The 20,784-nt window shown below is 42.4% G+C and overlaps 1 protein-coding gene across 2 annotated transcripts in view; it reads right to left on the reverse strand.

The window, feature by feature from the left end:
- Positions 1-1,617: 1,617 nt before the first annotated feature.
- Positions 1,618-20,784, reverse strand: part of LOC126464487 (uncharacterized) — a 58,443-nt gene continuing 39,276 nt past the window's right edge. The window contains exons 2-4 of one of the 2 annotated variants that reach the window (XM_050096238.1): positions 13,138-13,203; positions 3,139-3,198; positions 1,618-2,112 (exon numbers count right to left, since the gene is read on the reverse strand). In XM_050096238.1, coding sequence (XP_049952195.1) covers positions 1,795-2,112; positions 3,139-3,198; positions 13,138-13,203 — 444 coding nt within the window. In that variant the 3' untranslated portion in view covers positions 1,618-1,794. The remainder of the gene's footprint in view (positions 2,113-3,138; positions 3,199-13,137; positions 13,204-20,784) is intronic. The other variant, XM_050096239.1, reaches the window with a different exon arrangement.

Here is a 20,784-nt window from a genome sequence, read left to right on the forward strand (position 1 = left end):
CAGGCTTACTTAAAATTTATCTATTCATCTGGAACCCACAAAGATAAAAACAAATTTCAGCCTGAAGAATCTACCCCTACACATGACGAATTGCAGCCAATAACGAGAAAATGAAAACAAGTAAAATAAGTTATTGTACAGCTTATGCCTCTCGAAGCTTTTGAAATGAATTTATTTTTAAGAAGAGACTGAAAATTTACTGGTGATGTGTGGGAGGGTAAGATTACAAGGTGCTATGACGTGTGAAGACATAATGTTGTGTGGGCAGAGTGGCTTCCAAATCTTTGAATACAATACATTCACCAGTCAATGATATTGTGACGCTATACTCTTCCCAATGTGCATCCTCTCAGGGGTTCATTCGACCCTGATTTTATTTTTATGGGTGACAATGCATGACCATATCAAAGAGCACAGGTGGAGCAGCTCTTTGGAATGAGAGGATATTCAGCAAATAGACTGGCCTGCACTTACCATTTAAATCCCATTAACTCTTGTGGGATGCTGTGGGGAAATGTGTTGCACCACAGCCACATGCAGCAATATCCAACCAGCAGTTGTCAACAATGTTTAGGGGAGGAATTGAATTCCCCACCCCAAAAACTCCTTACAACCATGTGGCCAGCATGGGAGCACATTTCAGAGCATGCATTGCCATCTGTGGTGACAACACATCCTATCAAAAACCATATCCCACGTTTTATAACAAGCATGAATCATGGTGACTTCATTGTAATTATTGTCTTTGAATAAAAGTGTCATTTCTGTTTGACTACCATTGTCACCTCAGTCTTCACTGAAAATATTTCTCTCTGCTAGCCTAATTCAAAAGCAGGTTTCACATCTAATCCTGGTATTGCTGATCCCACTGTCTGACATTTTGCCCACCAGACCTACAACAGAGTTTTGTTGCCCCTCCCCCCTCCCCTCCTCCGAATCTAAACAATATCCTTTTGAGACACTATGCTCCTTCTGCACCCACCTCCTAACCTCCTGATCATCCCCACTGTAAGACTTGCCTTTGCATCCTCTTACCACTATCTGTACAAGGCTTGTAACTGGCAAACACTTACTGTCAAAGAGAGAGCCACCTGTGAAATGACATGTATCATGTACTATCTGTTATGTAAATACTGTTCGCTATTCTGCATTGGCACATTGGCATGATTATTATCAACTTACCAGTTAGGATGAATGGGCATAGACACAGGGTGTATACTGGCCACAATATCCTGTAGCAGAACATGCTCTACAATGTGACATTGCTGCAGAGAGTCTGCATCTGATCAGATATGCTTGCCTAGGATGCTAAGGCTGTATGGTAGGGAACATTTGACAAGGGGAGGATGGCAACTGTCAAAATGTGAGTATTGTTGTTTTTTAGTAGGTTTAATGTGAGCAGAAGTAGGTAGCTGATCTTCAGCGAGGATGAAGTCAACGTCAATGAAAGTTGCACAGGATCTGGAATAGGACCATGTGAAATTTAAATGGGAGAATGTGTTTAGAGATTCCAAAAATTTTCGGCATCATTCTTATCATATGTCAATAAGGCAAAAATTTCATAAGTGGATCTAAACCTAACAAGACTGATCTATGGAAACACTATAGCTACTTTATTATTTACAAAAATATTACATCAAATTCGCAACATGAGAATATGTTCAGAAATCATCGTCGTCATTGTTATATGTGTGCATCATCATCACTATAAGAGAATCTCTCCATCAGTTTTTTTTCCCCAATTTGATGTTCTGAAGGAAAGTTGGACGGAGTATGAAACCACAAATGCTAATTTCAACTAGGAGTTGCCAGGATTCCTGATGAATGAACCACATAGCTGCCTCTGGTCAAGAGACCCATTTGAGCATCAAGTAATGTGTCATTGATTACTTTATCAGCAAACATTAGCTGTTGTGGAGTTAATTTCCTCAGCTTAACTGCGTAACCCTTTGCCAATGTCAGGAATTCATCATCTTCAGCTTCCAAATACCGTGTGGGCATTATAAAACGATCGTGTGATTGAGGAGCCATCATTACTTTTTTGCTGGATGCTGCAAATGAAGAACTGGATGTTTGCTCTGATGAAGTCAATCCGGGTGTGTGAACTGGAACCTATACAAACAGAAATATTTGGTCAAAATTAAGAATGAAAGTACAGAGTTAAATTTAAAAAATGCTAAATACACACTTTCAATTAAAGTTTATTTGTTATGGTAAATACCTATATACACTAAATGTAAATAACTGATTATTTCAATTTCAGGTTCCTCCAGTTGAAGGAAGGTGCTCGTAAGTTTCTAGGAAAATGACAATCTTTGCTCTGTCTTGGAGTGGCTGATGGAAAACACACATTCACATAAAGAAACAAGCAAATTCTGACTCTCTTTACATCAGCTACAAAGGCACATTAAGCTTCGTATTAAGGGCAATGGGTGATACAAATTATGAAGTTTTAATGGCTGCCATTGGAATGAGCCAGACTGATGTGATTAAAAACGTGCATATCTACGACAGTCTCAAAAAGAGAAGAGAGAGAGAAACTAAACATTCAATTTTCTGAGAACCTTTCAAAAACCACCTAGACTGATCCAGATATTTTCATTTCTGACGAGACATTCCAGTTGAAGGGTATTTTAATGAAGACATATTCTGTTTGCTCAGTGATGAATTACATATATCGTATCCCTATAGCAAGGAGAGTTCTTGAAATTGTTTTCATAATTTTGGTTTCGAGTTTCACAGTATCATACTTGGAAAGCATATCACTCTATTGCCTATGACTGTAAATACCGTAGTTATATATACCAGTAGTTATAGCGTGCTCGTGTTAACATAATATTTCATGAAGACATTTCAGCATTTATGTATACCGGTAATCAGTGGCTTCCCAAATGAAGATTTGGAATCTCAAACAGCTTCGAACAGTTGCAGTTATGCTTCTTCTATGTCTGCCTCTTTCCCGCAATCACTTTGACAGTTAAGGAAGAGGTGCAGGCAAGAGAATAAGGTTCGGATATTCACTTTCTTTTTTCTTGAAGAGGTGCAAGGCAAGAGCATAAGGTTCGGATATTCACTTTCTTTTTTCTAAAATACAAAATTAATATGGTATTATCATTTTATTGTTGCATGTCCACTTACCGACATTTCACCGCCTTGAGTATCAGCTGCACTAGTTGATTCACCTCGATCCGACATTTTCTGGTGGAACAAAAAATCAGTTCGTTGAAATACCAGAGACTCTGAACATAACTCCTTTAATCATTAACCTTCCATAATTCTTACCGCAAAGAGGACCTAAGGTTGTTTATTTTTTTCACTACACTATCACAAGTCGCATCTGGCTCTAGACATTTCAGTTTTTGTATTAAAACATTGTATGTGGTCGCTTTTTTTCCACAATTGGAATAAGCAGCACATTTTGTATCCCAAAGTTCAGAGAGATTCCGGTAACAGTCAATAAAATCTAAAAGTGCATCTTTCTTTTTCATATATGTCATGATTGTGACGGAATGGGGGTCTAGTGACGACAATTAGATTATCAGAAAGAACTGCACAGTTTATAGTCACAAAAGACAAGTCTGGCATCCTGCCTGTATTGCGCAGATATCTCTGGTAATCGTACAGTTTATCGCTCTGACATGATGTCATATGTGATAAACTGCGTAGTTAAATTGAAGGTATGTAGATACCTTTAATAAATTTACCCAGCCAGTTAGTTACCGGTATGCACATCCCTCAGTGAAGTTTATCGATGAGACAAAAGAAAATAATGGCATCAATTACGAGTATGTCAATGTGACAATTATAACAAAAATAAAATAAACATGTTTTCAGTGTCTGCAGAAAACTGTGTGTACAGTCACTATTTACAAAAAGTCTATATTTATTCTGTATTGCAGATTCTAATATTTACTATTCGTGTCATTTGTGTGATAACAAGGATTAATATACAAAGCTTGTAGGTACTGTAACACAGAGTCTATCTTCAAACTTTTGCAAAATTCGTACTTCATCGTCAATAATACACTACATTTGTCTTTCTTAGAAATGTTTGGCAACAGTATCCCAGTTCAAAAAAAAATTGTTTCCCATTAATCTCATTGTGTAGGGCTTCCTACGTGATAAGATGAATATTTTTGAGAATTTTCCAGCGCATACAAGTGTTTGCACGTCATGTAATTCGTGGTAAATTATGAACTACAGTTGAGTATTCTATAAACTTTAGAAGCTACTGTATATCTTTCCAGAAAATCATTTCCCCTTATCGCAGTGCTGGCACTTCTGTGATTAGTGCAATATTCCCACATTTTTCCGCTCACTGACCCCATTGCTCCTAACCTAGTGTATGAAATTTTACGATCGTGACAAATTTTGCTCTTATGAATTCAAGTGACAAATTTTGCTCTTATGAATTCAACTACAGCAATGTAATAAAGTGTATTGCACCGTTTATGACTGTCAGTTGTATTCCCTATTAGTTTCCCCTTAAACAATAGCATATATTATCAACATTTATTGTACAATCCACATTGTTATGCGGCTCTGTTATGTTGCAGTCACAGTGGCACCGATATCGGTGAATTCCCCCAACGACCGACATTGGACAAAGATGGTCCATCTTTTCAAATCAACATGCCACTTAGGCTCTGGTCACATAGTCAGTCCCATCTCCCAAACGTACAGGCTCCAGATGACAATCATTGAAATTCAAATCAGTTTGTTTTTTCGCTCAAATTGATGCCGTTCTTGCACATGAAATATGGAACGTGAGAAACTGATAAGTTTAATTCAAGAAAGAGTGAGTGAGTGGCAGCCTGAGGGTGAAAATATCATATTTGGGATATAGTCTGGAATCTAAGGACTGAAATCACAGGTTTATTTAAAACCTCAGATAACGCACAATCTTTTTTGGAAATTTTAGGCATAGATTATAACCTCAAAAATTAATTTGTTCAAGAGAAGAGGATGGCATGTCTATTATGCTTATAGCTACTGTACTGGATGTTTTTGTGGTAGGTTGTCATTAGTTGTGTACAAATTATTATTACTGCTTAGTGGTGTTTCATACCAGTAGCCTAGTAATACTGTTAATATGAAGTGGTTTGCGAATGTGGTGTAGAATATATATTGCCACTATTACGAGCTTTAGTTTTTCAGAACATCTTATGCTACACTTTATGCTTGTCTTTCACTCGTGTGCTAAAGGGCAGTCACTGCAAGTTAACTTACATGCATTAGCACAACTTTACATAAATACAGCAAAAACAGTATGTTGCATTTAATTACCACCACAAATTATCTGAAGTATGTAACAGAACATTTGTACCGTCATCTCATATACTCTTAAAACTTGTATGGTTATTCCGATAACTGAGGACAGAGTGTATAGTACTCACCATGTTCTTCACGAGACAGGAAAGCTTTTTTAGGTGTGGGATTATAACCTCAAAAAATAATTTGTTCAAGTGACAAGGATGACTTATCTTTTGCTTAAGTTACTGTAATGGATCTTTCTGGGTTGTGGTAGTGGACATCAGCTGTCTACAAATTATTATTACTGCTTACCGGCGTTGTTTTTATGGCAGTAGGGTGGTGATTCTGTTACATGAAATGGTTTGCAAATGTAATGTACGTGTTTCCACTTTTCAGTGCTGTATGTGTTCAGAGTATCTTACTCTAAACTTTGTCTGTCTTTCACGCGTATATGAATGAGTCATTGAAGGTTAATTTATGTATGCCTGCACAATGTTAAATATATTCAGCAAAGAGATTTTGAGTAGCCCCTACTTGTAGAGGTGAGAGTTGAGGTCTATTAAAAAATCCAGTTCTCACATTAAAGATGCAGTTCTGGTTCAAGCAAAACCACAAGTGACTCTTTTATATTTGACATCTGACAATTACATCTTTCTAATAATTGGGCCTATATCACATTCTGGAAAATACAGTTTCAATGCTTGTGTGTGCTATGTTAGATGTTATTTACGATGCTCTAAAAACTAATTTAAAATCTAATATTTTCACTCCTTCCCCCCCCCCCCCCCCCCAAACCGAATTTTGAAGCTGTGCAAGTGCACTAAGACACACTGTAATACTGATTTTCTTTATTAAAAGCAACATTCTATCTGAAATAATACTGCCACAAGGAATATTGATACCTGTGGACAAGGGCAATGCTACCATTGTTTTGGACAAGCAGGGTTACATTCAAAAGATGCAGTGTTTAATGTCTGATTCAGCATATCAGAGGGGGAGGGGGGGGGGGGGGAGAGAGAGAGAGAGAGAGAGGAGAGGAGAGATTCCTTATCGCTGGAGACTATCAAGAGTCTCAATTCTTATTGGTCATATTTTGTGGAAATATGATGTAAAGTGTGTGTTTCAACTACCATCAAATATCAGGGTTCTTTTAGGTTCCATAAAGGGCAATCTAGGCTTGCATAAGATGAGCATATACCATGTTTCTTGCAGTTCTGGCGTGTCATACATTGGTCAGACTACAAGGACTTTGGAGGACCAGTGTACTGAGAGCATAAGTGGCACACATTCTCACAACATCCGAGCAGATTTGCCATTGTCTTGGCACCAGTCATCCAATACAGTGTACTGAGAGCATAAGTGGCACACATTCTCACAACATCCGAGCAGATTTGCCATTGTCTTGGCACCAGTCATCCAATACAGTGTACTGAGAGCATAAGTGGCACACATTCTCACAACATCCGAGCAGATTTGCCATTGTCTTGGCACCAGTCATCCAATACAGTGTACTGAGAGCATAAGTGGCACACATTCTCACAACATCCGAGCAGATTTGCCATTGTCTTGGCACCAGTCATCCAATAATATATAACAACATGGAGGTTCTGACATACACTTCATCTACATCTACATTTACACTCTGCAAGCCACCCAACAGAGTGTGGCGGAGAGCACTTTATGTGCCACTATCATTACCTTCCTTTCCTGTTCCAGTTGCCTATGGTTCGTGGAAAGAACGACCGCCGGAAAGCCTCCGTGCGTGCTTGAATCTCTCTAATTTTATATTTGTGACCTCCTCGGGAGGTATAAGTAGGGGGAAGCAATATATTCGATACCTCATCCAGAAACGGACCCTCTCGAAACCTGGACAGCAAGCTACACCGCAATGCAGAGCGCCTCTCATGCAGAGTCTGCCACTTGAGTTTGCTAAACATCTCCGTAATGCTATCATGCTTACCAAATAACCCTGTGACAAAACGCGCCGCTCTTCTTTGGATCTTCTCTATCTCCTGTCAACACAACCTGGTACGGATCCCACACTGATGAGCAATACTCAAGTATCAGTTGAACGAGTGTTTTGTAAGCCACCTCCTTTGTTGATGGACTACATTTGCTAAGGACTCTCCCAATGAATCTCAACCTGGCACCCGCCTTACCAACAATTAATTTTATATGATCATTCCACTTCAAATCATTCCGCACGCATACTCCCAGGTATTTTACAGAAGTAACTGCTACCAGTGTTTGTTCCGCTATCATATAATGGGGAAATGCCCCCCCCCCCCCCCCACCATCAAGGGAGCAGGTGTAGTCTTCCAGCTCTGAAAGGTGACCTGAGTTTGCAGAGCTGATAGTGCCAGAAATGTAGTGGCGGCATAAGACAATGTCATACACATAGGATGCAGGCGTTCAAATTTTCTCTTAGCCTCAGTGTAGGTCAGTCAGTCCAGGGTCTTGTACTCCATGATTCTCCTTTCTTTCTGAAGAATCGTGCAGACAGGCGAGCAAGGTGAATGGTGCTCTCCGCAGTTGACACAGATGGGAGGCGGGGCACTTGGAGTATTGGGAAGTGACGTGCGTCCGCAATCTTGGCATGTGACGCTGGAAGTACAGCGGGAAGACATATGGCTGTACTTCCAGCACTTACAGCACCGCATGGGAGGGATATAGGGCTTTATGTCACACCGGTAGACAATCACCTTGACCTTCTCGAGCAATGTATCACCCTCAAAGGCCAGGATGAAGGCGCTGGTGGCAACCTGATTATTCTTCGGACCCCGGGGGACATGCCTGATGAAATGTAAACCTCGCCACTCTAAATTGGCCCACAGCTCATCGGCGGACTGCAAAAGACGATCTCTGTGAAATATGGCACCCTGGACAATATTTAAGCTCTTATGGGGCGTGATGGTTACGGAAACATCCCCTAGCTTGTAACAAGAGAGTAACTGCCGTGACTGGGCAGACGATGCTGTTTTGATCAAGACTGACCCAGATCTCACTTTAGACAAGGCCTCCACCTCCCCGAACTTGTCCTCTAAATGCTCAGCAAAAAACTGGGGCTTCGTTGTCATAAAAGATTTCCCAGGGGGATGGGCATCGACCACTTGGCATATGTTGGGAGTTAACGGTGCAGGAGGCTACAACCAACAGGGTACATGACAACCCCATCACAATGGATTGGCTACCATGCTGGATATCAGGTGCAAAGAAGTCCATGGTCATCGTCGACACATAAATCGACACTGCATTGTGCATGTTGGAAAACGCACCCAGGAAGGTGACCTCGCCCAAGAGATGGAGAATGGGCAGGATTGCAATGCAACGACGAGCAAGTGGGCTAAAGATCTCAATGCATGATGGACACGATGCACTTTGTAAGGTGCCCTTTCCCAACTGGCTCGCTCTTCGGGAAAATTTTGAAGAATGGAGGTCAAACACAACAGGGGACCATCACATAAAGGCCGAAACGTGTGGAACTCCTTTTAGTCGCTTCATACAACAGGCAGGGATACCTTGGACCGATTCTAATCCCTGGACCCACAGGGGGGAGATAGCAGGTGTAAAGCTGAACAGTTGCCGTAGCTCAGCCAGGCAGTGGAAAATAGGCAGTTCCACTGGAGGATGATGTTATCATGAGACTAGGAAGGCATGGAACATTCAATGAGGAAGTTTTCGCCTCAGAGTCACCTGCTGCCACCGACTTTTTGCCTGAGCTGTCTATATCCATTTTGTCTGGGGAGATCTAGGTCCTCAGCGGATGCCAAAATCTCCACCCCATCCTCAGACACAGAGCTTGTAGGTAGCGGTGTTGTTCATGCCACCACAGTTTCCTAGGTCTTAGGGGTTTTTCTTTTTGGATTTCTCTCGCTGCTCCTTGGGTTTCCCTGACTGGGAGGACTTCACTGGCTCGTCTCCTGGACTAAGGATGAGCGTGAAGCCCTACGACCAGCTGCTTTTGGGCTCTTCAGCCACTGGCGGGTGTTATCTATCCCACTAGCAGAAACCTGGGAAGGGAGTGACCCAAGGGACCTCTTCTTAGTCAGAGAAGCTGAAGAAGACTTAACACTTCTCCAGTTTAGAAGTGGGGATGGACATCCCTGATGGTTAGAGGGGTGTTGCTCCCAAAGTAGGTGGTGCAGGAGCAACAGGGAGGGAAATGCCCCGACCATCGAGGGGGCAGGTGTGGTCTTCCAGCTCTGAGAGGTGACTGGGTTTGGTGGAGCTGATGGTGCCAGAACTGTTGTAGCGGCGGTGTAAGATGATGTCATCTGTACAGAATGCGGGCGTTCAAATTTTCTCTTGGCCTCAGTGTAGGTCAGTCGGTCCAGGGTCTTGTACTCCAAGATTTTCCTCTCTTTCTGGAGAATGCTGTGGTCTAGCGAGCAAGGCGAATGGTGCTCTCTGCAGGTGACACAGATCGGAGGCAGGGCACATAGAGTATTGGGATGTGATGGGTGTCCGCAATCTCGACATGTGATGCTGGAAGTACAGTGGCAAGACATACGGCCTAACTTCCAGCACTTAAAGCACTGCATCGGGAGATGGATATAGGGCTTTGCATCACAGCAGTAGACCATCACCTTGATTTTCTTGGGCAATGTATATCCCTCCAAGGCCAAGATGGCACCGGTGGCAACACGATTATCCCCCGGACCCCGGTGGACACGCCGGACAAAATGTACACCTCGCCGCTCTGAATTGGTGTGCAGCTCGTCAGACTGCAAAAGGAGGTCCATGTGAAATATGATACATGGGACCATGTTTAAGCTCTTATCGGGTGTGATGGTTACAGAAACATCCCCCAGCTTGTCACAAGCAAATAACACCCGTGACTGGGCAGAGAATGCTGTTTTGATCAAGACTGACCCACCTCCCCAAACTTGTCCTCTAAGTGCTCAACAAAAAACTGAGGCTTCGTTGTCATAAAAGATTCTCCATTGTCTCTCAAACATACAAGGTACCGGGGCGAATAAGATCCACTGCCATCCTTAGCCTGACGTTCTCCCATGGTGTGGCCAGGGAGGGGAACGATTTGGGGTCGTACTTTTGTGTGTTGAATTGAGCTCTTGAATGCTTAGAGACTGCTGGTGTTCCATCACCAGCAAGAGATGATGGACTACGCATCATCACGTGTCATCTGCCCTGATGGCACCCACTCCGAACAGGGGCCCTCCCCACGGGCACCACCCAGCCAGAGCAGAGGCCACCTGACAAGATGGCCATTGCTAGGAGTCCTGATACCCCTTCGCATACGTGGGAAGTTAACAGCGCAGGCGTCAACAGAGCGATCCCTATGTGGTCAGGGGGCTCCAACCAACAGGGTACATGACGGCCCCACCACAACGGACTGGCTACCGTGCTGGATATCATCACTGACACAGAAACAGACACTGCATAGTGCAAGGTGAAAAATGCACCAAGGAAGGTGTCGTCGCCCAAGAGATGGAGAACGGGTGGGACTGCGATGCGACGACGAGAAAGTGGGCTAAAGATGTCAATGCACAATGGACACAATGCACCATGTAAGGCGCCCTTCCCCAGCTGGCTCGCTCTTTGGGAAAATTTTGAAAAATGGAGGTCAAATCCTAGAGAGGACCATCACATAAAGGCCAAAACGTGTGAAACTCCTTTTTATAGCCTCTTATGATAGGCATGAATAACTCGGACATATTCTTACCCCTCGACCCGCAGGAGGGAACACTGATATTAATAAAACCTTGCTGAAATAGTTTTTGTTCATATTTTCATTGATGTCTTAGTGAAAAAATAACATTATAAGAAAAAATGCCTATTAGTCTCTCAGACTCACATCAAGTGTCTACCATGATAAAATAGCTTGGGTATTCTAGGGTTAATACTGACACGTACAGGTGCACTGGTCAAATCCAAAAGGCACTTAAAATGATATGGCAGAGGCCATCGGATTAATTTTTAGCTCATATGATGGTAAATGATCCAATTTTTATTTGTTTTAAGTAGCTGTGAAAGATTGTGATGGTATGCAAAGAATAAATACAAAACTTTATTATGTAACCATGAACGGGGCATGGACAAAAATATGGAAACATAACACATTACAATGCCTAATACAGTGTACGAAATACTCTGAAATTCAGAACAGCTTCTAACTGTCTTGGAATGGATACATACACGCTGTGTGTGTGGTTTTGAAAGGAGATGTATACCAATTTAACTCCAAAATAGGGACAAGTTCAAGTAATGATTATCGAGGTTGATAGCAATCACTCACGCTTCTCTCCAAAGCAGACCATAATGACTCAATAATATTGAGATCCAGTGGCAAGGCACATGTGACAATTCATCCTTGGGCTCACAAAACCAGTCCTGGGTGATGCGAGTTGTGTGAACAGGGGACCTTTCATCTTGGAACACAGAATCACCATAGGGGAACAAATATTGTACAATGGGATGTACCTGCTCAGCAAAAACAGTCACATAATCATTCGCAGTAACAGGGCTTTGCAGACAAACCATGGGACTCATTGAATGCCACGATGTGACTGCATAAATCATCACTGAATCCTCAGAATGTTTCACTCTTGGGATGTAAACTCGGTCAAAAATTGGAAACAGTGTGAAACTAGACTCATCTGATCAAATTATTTTCTTCCATTGCTCCAAAGCCTGAAAGCCTGAATTGGCATTCATGGTTAGCGGTTTTGGAATGCCAGCTTGACCTGTAATTCCCTGCTTAAGGAGCTCATTTCATGCTATTTTGGTGGTGACAGGATTCACAAGCCTGCTGTTCAGTTCTGCAATGACTTTTTCAGCTGTCGGCCTTGTATTTTTCATCATAATTCTCTTCAGTGACCTTCATTCATGAACACTCACCATACACTTTTGTCTGTGTTTGACTTAATGGATGATGATTTTCCACTTGCCCTGTATGTGGTATAAATCTTCAACACAGTGCCTCTTGAAACTTCAGCTACTTTGGCTATGGAAGCACCTACCATACGACCACCCACAATTTGTCCACAATGAAATTCACTTAACTCAAACATAATGCACTCACAGAACATACACACAAAATTCAAGCTTTCGCAACAAACTGTTGCCTCATCAGGAAAGAGGGAAGGAGAGGGGAAGACGAAAGGAAGTGGGTTTTAAGGGAGAGGGTAAGGAGTCATTCCAATCCCGGGAGCGGAAAGACTTACCTTAGGGGGAAAAAAGGACAGGTATACACTAGCACACACGCACATATCCATCCACACATACAGACACAAGCAGACATATTTAAAGACAAAGAGTTTGGGGCAGGTATACACTAGCACACACGCACATATCCATCCACACATACAGACACAAGCAGACATATTTAAAGACAAAGCCCCAAACTCTTTGTCTTTAAATATGTCTGCTTGTGTCTGTATGTGTGGATGGATATGTGCGTGTGTGCTAGTGTATACCTGTCCTTTTTTCCCCCTAAGGTAAGTCTTTCCGCTCCCGGGATTGGAATGACTCCTTACCCTCTCCCTTAAAACCCACTTCCTTTCGTCTTCCCCTCTCCTTCCCTCTTTCCTGATGAGGCAACAGTTTGTTGCGAAAACTTGAATTTTGTGTGTATGTTTGTGTTTGTTTGTGTGTCTATCGACCTGCCAGCGCTTTTGTTCGGTAAGTCACCTCATCTTTGTTTTTATATATAATTTTTCCCACGTGGAATGTTTCCTTCTATTATATTGATATCAATAATGCACTCACATCTACACAAAACACTGTTCTGATGGTGAATGACACTTGTAATGTCTTTCTGGACATCTTACTGAGCATAACCTTGACAAATGTTAGAAACACGAAGATATCTTCAAGGGAAATGGAAATTTTATTCCAATTTTTTCTCTCGTTATAAACACTTACCACTTTCTTGTGTGCTGCAGCTTCAGATCTTAATGGAAACTTGCGATCCTTGTCACCTAACAGATCCTGAAATTAAAACAATACTAGTGAGGCTAATTTACAATTATTTGTTTAGTGTTCAGATAAACATTGCACTAGTCAAAATGCAGCAGCTTTGTGCTGTTCTCTGACATATTCAGAAAGAGCTGGAAATTCCCCTGACTGCTGTCAAAAAATTGGAATGTGCTTCGAGTGGGTGTATTGAGCAAACCACAGAGGGTCATGTATCAGAGATATCAAATAATATCGTCTGCAATGGATATTGTATCCTCTGCAAGAAGTATACAGTACAGCATCTGTCATGTTTGGCCACTTGACGGTGAGTGGCAATCAGTCGTAGGTCTAGGGATCTTGTACACAGAACGCAAGTGTACAGGGAGAACTCAGGGTATAACCCCATCCCCTTAACCAACAAGTTTTAAGTTTATCTTCCTAAAACTGAGCCAGTCTGACCACTGCCGAGTCTCGTGTCATGAGGAAGCAAATACAAAAGGGTGGGGTATGTTAACCATGGGCAGTTCAAATGCACAGTGAATGATGATACGTCTTAGGGAAATGGCAGTAAGAGCTGGGAAGGCTCACCTTGTGCTCTCTGTGAGAATATCTGGAGGTCTTATCCAACAATGAGAAGAGGCTGTTCCAACAGCCATTGAGGGAACAAGATGTAGTCAACTGCTGGTTGCAGTGCATTTTGAAATAAATGATGCCTGTTATCTGGGGTCTGAAAACGTACTTGGATCATTCCACTGACTGGCAGAGACAGTTGAGAAGGCCAGCATTGCTCAAGGAGTTTCAACAACTCTCACAATCCACAAAATTTTGCCCAGAATTGATAGGGGCCCTTTGGTTCTGGGCTGAGTAGAAGACTCAGTAACAAGCTAAGGTGTGAATAACTGGACATATGCCATAGGGTTAACAATTGTAGGACCCCTAAATGGGTCAAGGGTGCACCACACATCAGAGACTGCTATTGAGATCGCTGGCTGTGTGTGAAGTGTACACAAAGGCTTTTTAGTTTCAGTAACTCTCAGTCCAATCCACATAATGATAACTGTAGGATACTCCAAAGTACTAGTTTAAGAACCATAGAAACGGCCCTAGTGATGAAATGATTAAAATCCTAGTGATCAAATGGCAAAGCATTGGTAACAAAGTTGCATAGCGTGAAGCAGTCTAAAAATCAAAAGAGCTTGTATATTATTAGTTGCAGAAAGGTGGCTAAAACCACAGAAAGACAGCAATGACATTTCTGGGGTAAATCTAAGTGTATATCAAAAGGACAAGCTAATGGCAAAGGGAGGTGCTGTATTTGTCACAGTACACAAGGAATTCAGATCCACTGAGAAGAAATTGAAGCTTCATGCAAGATTGTTTGCACAAGACTAATTTTCAAGGGTGGGCATAAACTTGTTATTGGATCTTTCTATTCACCACCAGACTCACACCTAGGTATAAGTGAAAACTTTAGAAAAAACTTCAGTTTGCTAGTATGTATGTCATCATCAGAGGAGACTTTAAACATTGTCATTGGGACGATTACAGTGGTCAGAATGACGAGACATCCTGCAAGACATTACTAAATCCCTTCTCTGAAAACTACTTGGGACAGGTAGTTTTTAAACCTACTCATGATGATAATATATTAGACCCAGTGGCAACAGACCTAACATCTTTGTCCACGTTGAAACTGGTATCAGTGATCATGAGGCAATTGGAGCAACAATGATTACCAAAAGTACAAATGCAGCTTAAACAAATAGGGAGATTTACATATTCATTGCCTAAACAAAGAACTGGCTATGTCATATCTCATAGACAAATTCAAAGCATTTACCTCTTGTCATCCTGAAAGCCATGTATAATGGGAATCAGGTGGATGTAGTATCTCTTAACTTCCAAAAAGCATTTGACTGCACACCACACCCACATTTATTAACCAAAGTATGATTATATGGGGTACTAAAGAAAATATGTGACTGGATTGAGGAGGATCCCTAGATAGGCAGGTAGCAGCATGTTACCTTGACTAGACAGAAGTAGAAGTAAATTCAGATTTGCTCTAGGAAGGTGTGTTGGGACCTTTGTTGTTCATGTTGTATATTAAAGACATCACAGACAATATTACGAGTAAACTCAGACTTATCTCAGATGATGCAGTTATGTATAAGGGAATATTGCCTGCAAAAGTTGCGCAAATTGTCACTCAGATCTTGATATCATCTGAAACTTATGCAAAAACTGGCAACTTTTTTTTAAATATTCTTGAATGTAAAATTGTGTATAACACAAAATGCAAAATAGTAATATCCTATGACTGCATCATGAGTATCAGTTGTAATCCATCAACTCATATAAATACCTGGGTGTAACAATTTGTACAGATATGAAATCAAACGAACGCCTACAACAGTAGTACGAGCATATATGCTGACTAGCTGGGTAAAGAGAGTCAAAGAATGTCCCATAGCGCTTAGAGCCATTTGAGTAAAAGAAATTATTCAGATAGTTAAAAAAGAGGAAACCTGGAGACACCTGAAGGTTTTGGATAGATTATATAGTGGTAAGACAGAGGTTTCTATACCAGGTTTAAAATGAAAACCATTTCCAGGGGCTGACATAGCCTTTGACGATAATTTATTGGTTATGAACTGTAGATTAAAGCTGAAGATATTGCAGAGAGGTAGGAAATTAAGGAGATGGGATCTGTATAAATTTTCAAAATTGGAGATTGTTGAGATTTTCAGGGGAAGCATTAGGCAACAACTGTCTAAATCAGGGGAGACAAATAAATTAGAGCATAAATCAGTTGAAGCCCTTGAAAGAAGAAATAGTGAAAGCAGTGGTGATCAAAATATCAGAAAGACGAAGAAAGAGTTGAAAATAAATAATTTAATGGTATCAACACTGTCTTTTGTGTTTAAATATTAATTACAGTCACTGTGGTTCCTCAGTGGCATCAGAAATCATTAAAAAGACAAAGCTTAGTAGATATACTTGCATAAAGCATGAGATATTGGTCTAATTGACAAAAGGGAAAGTATAAGAATGCAATCAATGAAGCTCACAGAAGGGAGTACAGGCATCCAAAAAACAAGATTGACAGAAAATGAGAAATGGCACAGCAGGCTGGCTGGTTGGTGGGTTTAAAAGGAGGGGGGGGAGACCAGTTAGGTCATCGGTCCCTTGTTCCGAATAAAACAATGTCACAAGGGTGAGAATAAAACATGCAAGACTGACAACACAAAATGGAGAGAAAGAAAAAACCACAAGAACGACGGAAGGGCAACAAACACTTAAGTGGAAAAAAGGGAGAAGAAACGCAAGAAACAGGTAGAAGAGATTAAAATGACAAAACAGATTACCACAGCTGGCTGACCACGAGAATAAAAAGAAGCCCCCACTCTGCAATGCATTAAAACCTTCACCCAAAAAGCACTAGGGTGGAGGACACAGAGGGACAAAGGACATGCACTAAAATTTAGATCAAATGATAAAACCCACCCTCACGAATAAAACGTAAAATTAAATCAGCCGATGAGGCATTGTCGGATACAATTAGCAACAATGAGTCCAGTAAGCGAAGATTTCATCGCACAGGGCAGTGGGACAGTGCAACAGAATATGGGCCACTGCCAACTGGGCACCGCATCGACACTGAGGTGGGTCTTCACAGCACAGGAGGTAGCTGGCAACCACCCAAGCATGGCCAATGTGTAGCCTGTGCAGAACCACAGATTCCCTGTGAGAGGCCTGCATGGAGGACTGCCACACATTCGTAGTCTCCTTAATGGCACGCAGCTTGTTGTGCATACTGAGACGATGTCATTCTGTCTCCCAAAGCTGAAAAACCTGGGGATGTAAAAACGAACACAGGTCAGATATTGGAATGCCGATCTCCATAAGAGGTTTCCGTGTAGCCTGTTTGGCCAGCCTGTCTGCAAGTTCGTTGCCTGGGATTCCGACATGTCCTGGGGTCCACGCAAACACCACTGAACAACTGGACTGGCCAGGGGTGGGAAAAGGGGACAGTAATGTAGATGCGCACGGGAACCGTAGTCTGCGAAGTAACTGGTGAGCAATTGTGCACACCTGACCTGCAATGGAAGAACTCTCCAGCCTCCGCACTGAAGCTGGTCACTGGACTCATCCTAAAAGATCCTGTCACTAGTCAAATGCCACAGTGGTGCACTGGGTCGAGTAAATGCAATGCTGAGGGCACCGCTGAACCATAAACCAGACTCCCATAGTCAAGGCAGGATTGAACAAGGGCTCTGTATAGCTGCAGCAGCTTAAAGTGATCTGCACCCCAGTTGGTGTTGCTCAGGCAGTGGAGGGCATTGAGGTGCTGCCAGCACTTCCGCTTAAGCTGATGAAGGTGAGGAAGCCAAGTTAATCGGGTGTCGATAACCAGTCCTAAAAATCTATACGTCTCCAGTACAGTGAGGGGATCATCAGTAAGGTAAAGTTCTGGTTGCGGATCAACGGGTCAATGGCGACAGAAGTGCATAACACACGACTTAGCGGCTGAAAACTGGAAGCTGTGGGTTAGAGCCCATGATTGGACCTTGTGGATGGCTCCCTGTAGGTACCGTGCTCAGCAACACCAGCATTGGTGGCGCAGTAAGAAATGCAGAAGTCGTCTGCATACAGAGAGGGTGAGGCGGACAGCCCTACAGCTGCTGCTAGACCATTAATGGCCACTAAAAATAGAAATACACTCAATATAGAGCCCTGTGGGACCCCATTCTCCTGGATAAGTGTGGCGAGGCACCAACTTGGACACGGATAAAGTACAAAGTGACAGGAAATTCTGGATAAAAATCAGGAGCAGGCCTTGGATACCCCACTCGTATAATGTGGCAAGGATAGATTAGATTATTTTTTCGTTCCGTAGATCCGTGCTGAGGAGATCCTCATGGATGTGGAACATGTCAATTTTTTTTTTTTTTTTTTTAAGCTGAAATAACAATACTAGTAGTATGAATATATACAATACATCATTTGTTTCTATTAAAAATTTTGTCAATGGAGTAGAAGGAGTTGGCCACTAGTAAGTCTTTCAGGCTCCTTTTAAACTAATCTTTATTTGTAACTAAATTTTTTATGTTTGCTGGCAAATTATTGAAGATGAGTGTTCCTGAGTAGTGGACCCCTTTTTGAAATAAAGTAAGTGCTTTTAAGTCCTTGTGCAGATCATTTTTGTTTCTGGTATTGTATGTATGAACTGAGCTGTTTGTTGGAAAAAGAGATATATTATTTAGGACAAATTTCATTAAGGAGTAAATATACTGAGAGGCAGTAGTAAGTATACCCAGTTTCTACAGCACGTCCGTGAATTTACTCCACAAATAATACGTATTACACGCTTTTGGAATCTGAAAACTTTTGTTTGACTTGAAGAGTTACCCCAAAATATTATACCATATGACATTATGGAATGAAAGTAGGCAAATTATGCAAGCTTTTTTATTTTTATGTCGCCTATGTCTGCTAACACTCGAATTGCAAATATAGATTTGTTAAGGTGTTGCTGCAGTTCTGTGGTGTGCTCCTCCCAACCGAATTTATTATCAAGTTGTAATCCCAGGAATTTAAGACTGTCAACCTCTTCCATCTGCTCTTCTTCATACTTTATGCATATGCTGGGTGGAAATCTCTTACAGGTTCTGAATTGCATATAGTGAGTCTTTTCGAAGTGTAATGTCAGTGAGTTGGCTTTAAACCATTTACTAATATCCATGAAAATATCATTAGCAGATCTTTCTAGAACTACACTCGACATACTATTTATTGCAATATGATGTCATCAGGTGGTGTCATACACTTTTTGTACATAAAAAAAAGATGGCAACAAGGTCTGGAAAAGGCTGTTTGGATGGCAGACTCGAGGGACACAAGACTATCAGTGGTAGAGTGACCCAGGCAGAAGCCGCCCTGGCACAGAGCCGTAGGCCACGTGACTCCAGGGTCCAGAGCACTGGAACGATAGTGCTCTCCCACCATTGCGATGGAAAGATGCCATCACACTATATCCGGTTGAAGATCATGAGGAGATGTCGTTTGTAGTCAGTTGAGAGATGTTTAATCATATGATTGTGGATCCGATCAGGCCCAGGAGCTGTGTTGGGGCAATGTGCAAGGACACTGAGGAGCTCCCACTCTGTAAATGGGGCGTTATAGGGTTCACTGTGGCATGTAGTGAATGAGAGGATGTTCCCTTCCATCCGCTGTTTGAGAGTGCAAAAGGCTGGGGGGATAATTCTCGAGCAAAGTGCTCGGTAATCATGTTTGCATCAGTAGATAGCACACCTGCTGGAGTCTGGTACCCAGAAACTCACTTCATCTCTGCCCAGACTTGGGAAGGTGACATATGGTACCAATGGTCGAGACGTAGCTGTCTCAACACTCCTGTTTCTGCCTTTTGATAAGCTGGCGAACGCGGGCACGGAGCCATTTAAACGCAATGAGGTGCTCCAGGGAAGGGTGCCGCTTATGCTGCTGTAGAGCTCGCCGACGCTTCTTAATTGCCTCAGCAACTTCCGGCGACCACCAAAGGACTGTCTTTCACTGGGGGGCACCCTAAAGAACAAGGGATCGCTTTTTCCGCCATAGGAATGATCGTTGCAGTTACCTCCCACCACAACGATGTTACCGTGTGGGGGGGAGGTTCAATGGTGACAGCAGAAGTGAAAGTTTCACAGTCCACCTTGTTTAAAGCCCATCTGAGCAGGCATCCGTGAGCCTGACACCAGGACAATGACAGGAAGATGGGGAAGTGGTCACTACCACACAAGTCGTCATGTGCTCTCTAGTGGATAGATGGGTGAAGGCCAGGGCTGCAAACCAAGAGATCAATGGCCGAATATGTGCCATGTGCAACAATGAAATGTATGGCGGCCCCATTATTTAAGAGGCAGAGGTCGAGTTTGACAGTAAATTTTCGACATCTCAGCCTCGGCCAGTAAGAACTGCGCCACCCCACAAGGGGTTATGAGGGTTAAAATCTCCCAAAAGTAGAAAGGTTTAGGGAGTTGATCAATCAGTGCAGCCAATGCATTCAGGGCTACTGCACCATATGGAGGAAGATATATGTCGCAGACAGTTATTTCCTGAGTGTCGTTATCCTGACAGCCACAGCTTCAAAAAGGGTTTGAAGGGGGGCACGTTCACTGCATACTGAGTTCAGGACATAGATGCAAACTCCACCTGACACCCTATTATAGTCACTACTGTAATATCCCTTATAGCTGCTGAGGGCAGGGGCCTGCAGTAACAGGAACCAGGTTTCCTGGAGGACAATGCAGAAAGCAAGTGTAAAGCTTGACAGTTGCCGTAACTCAGCCAGGTGGTGGAAAAAACCGCCACAATTTCACTGGAGGATGATGTTATGGTGAGGCTGGGAAGGCATGAAGTGCGCAACGAGGCAGGTTATGCCTCAGGGTCACCTGCTGCCTCTGATTGAGTATTTGTAGCCATTTCTATGGTGAATGAGGCATCAGTGAGATCCAGGTCTGTAGGGGATGCTAAGATCTCCACTGCATCCTCAGATGCAGAATTTATAGGGAGTGGTGGTGTTGGGGCCACCAGAGGGTCCTGTTTCTTAGCAGA

The sequence above is a fragment of the Schistocerca serialis genome, chromosome 1, assembly GCF_023864345.2.
Source record: "Schistocerca serialis cubense isolate TAMUIC-IGC-003099 chromosome 1, iqSchSeri2.2, whole genome shotgun sequence".
NCBI lineage: Eukaryota > Metazoa > Arthropoda > Insecta > Orthoptera > Acrididae > Schistocerca > Schistocerca serialis.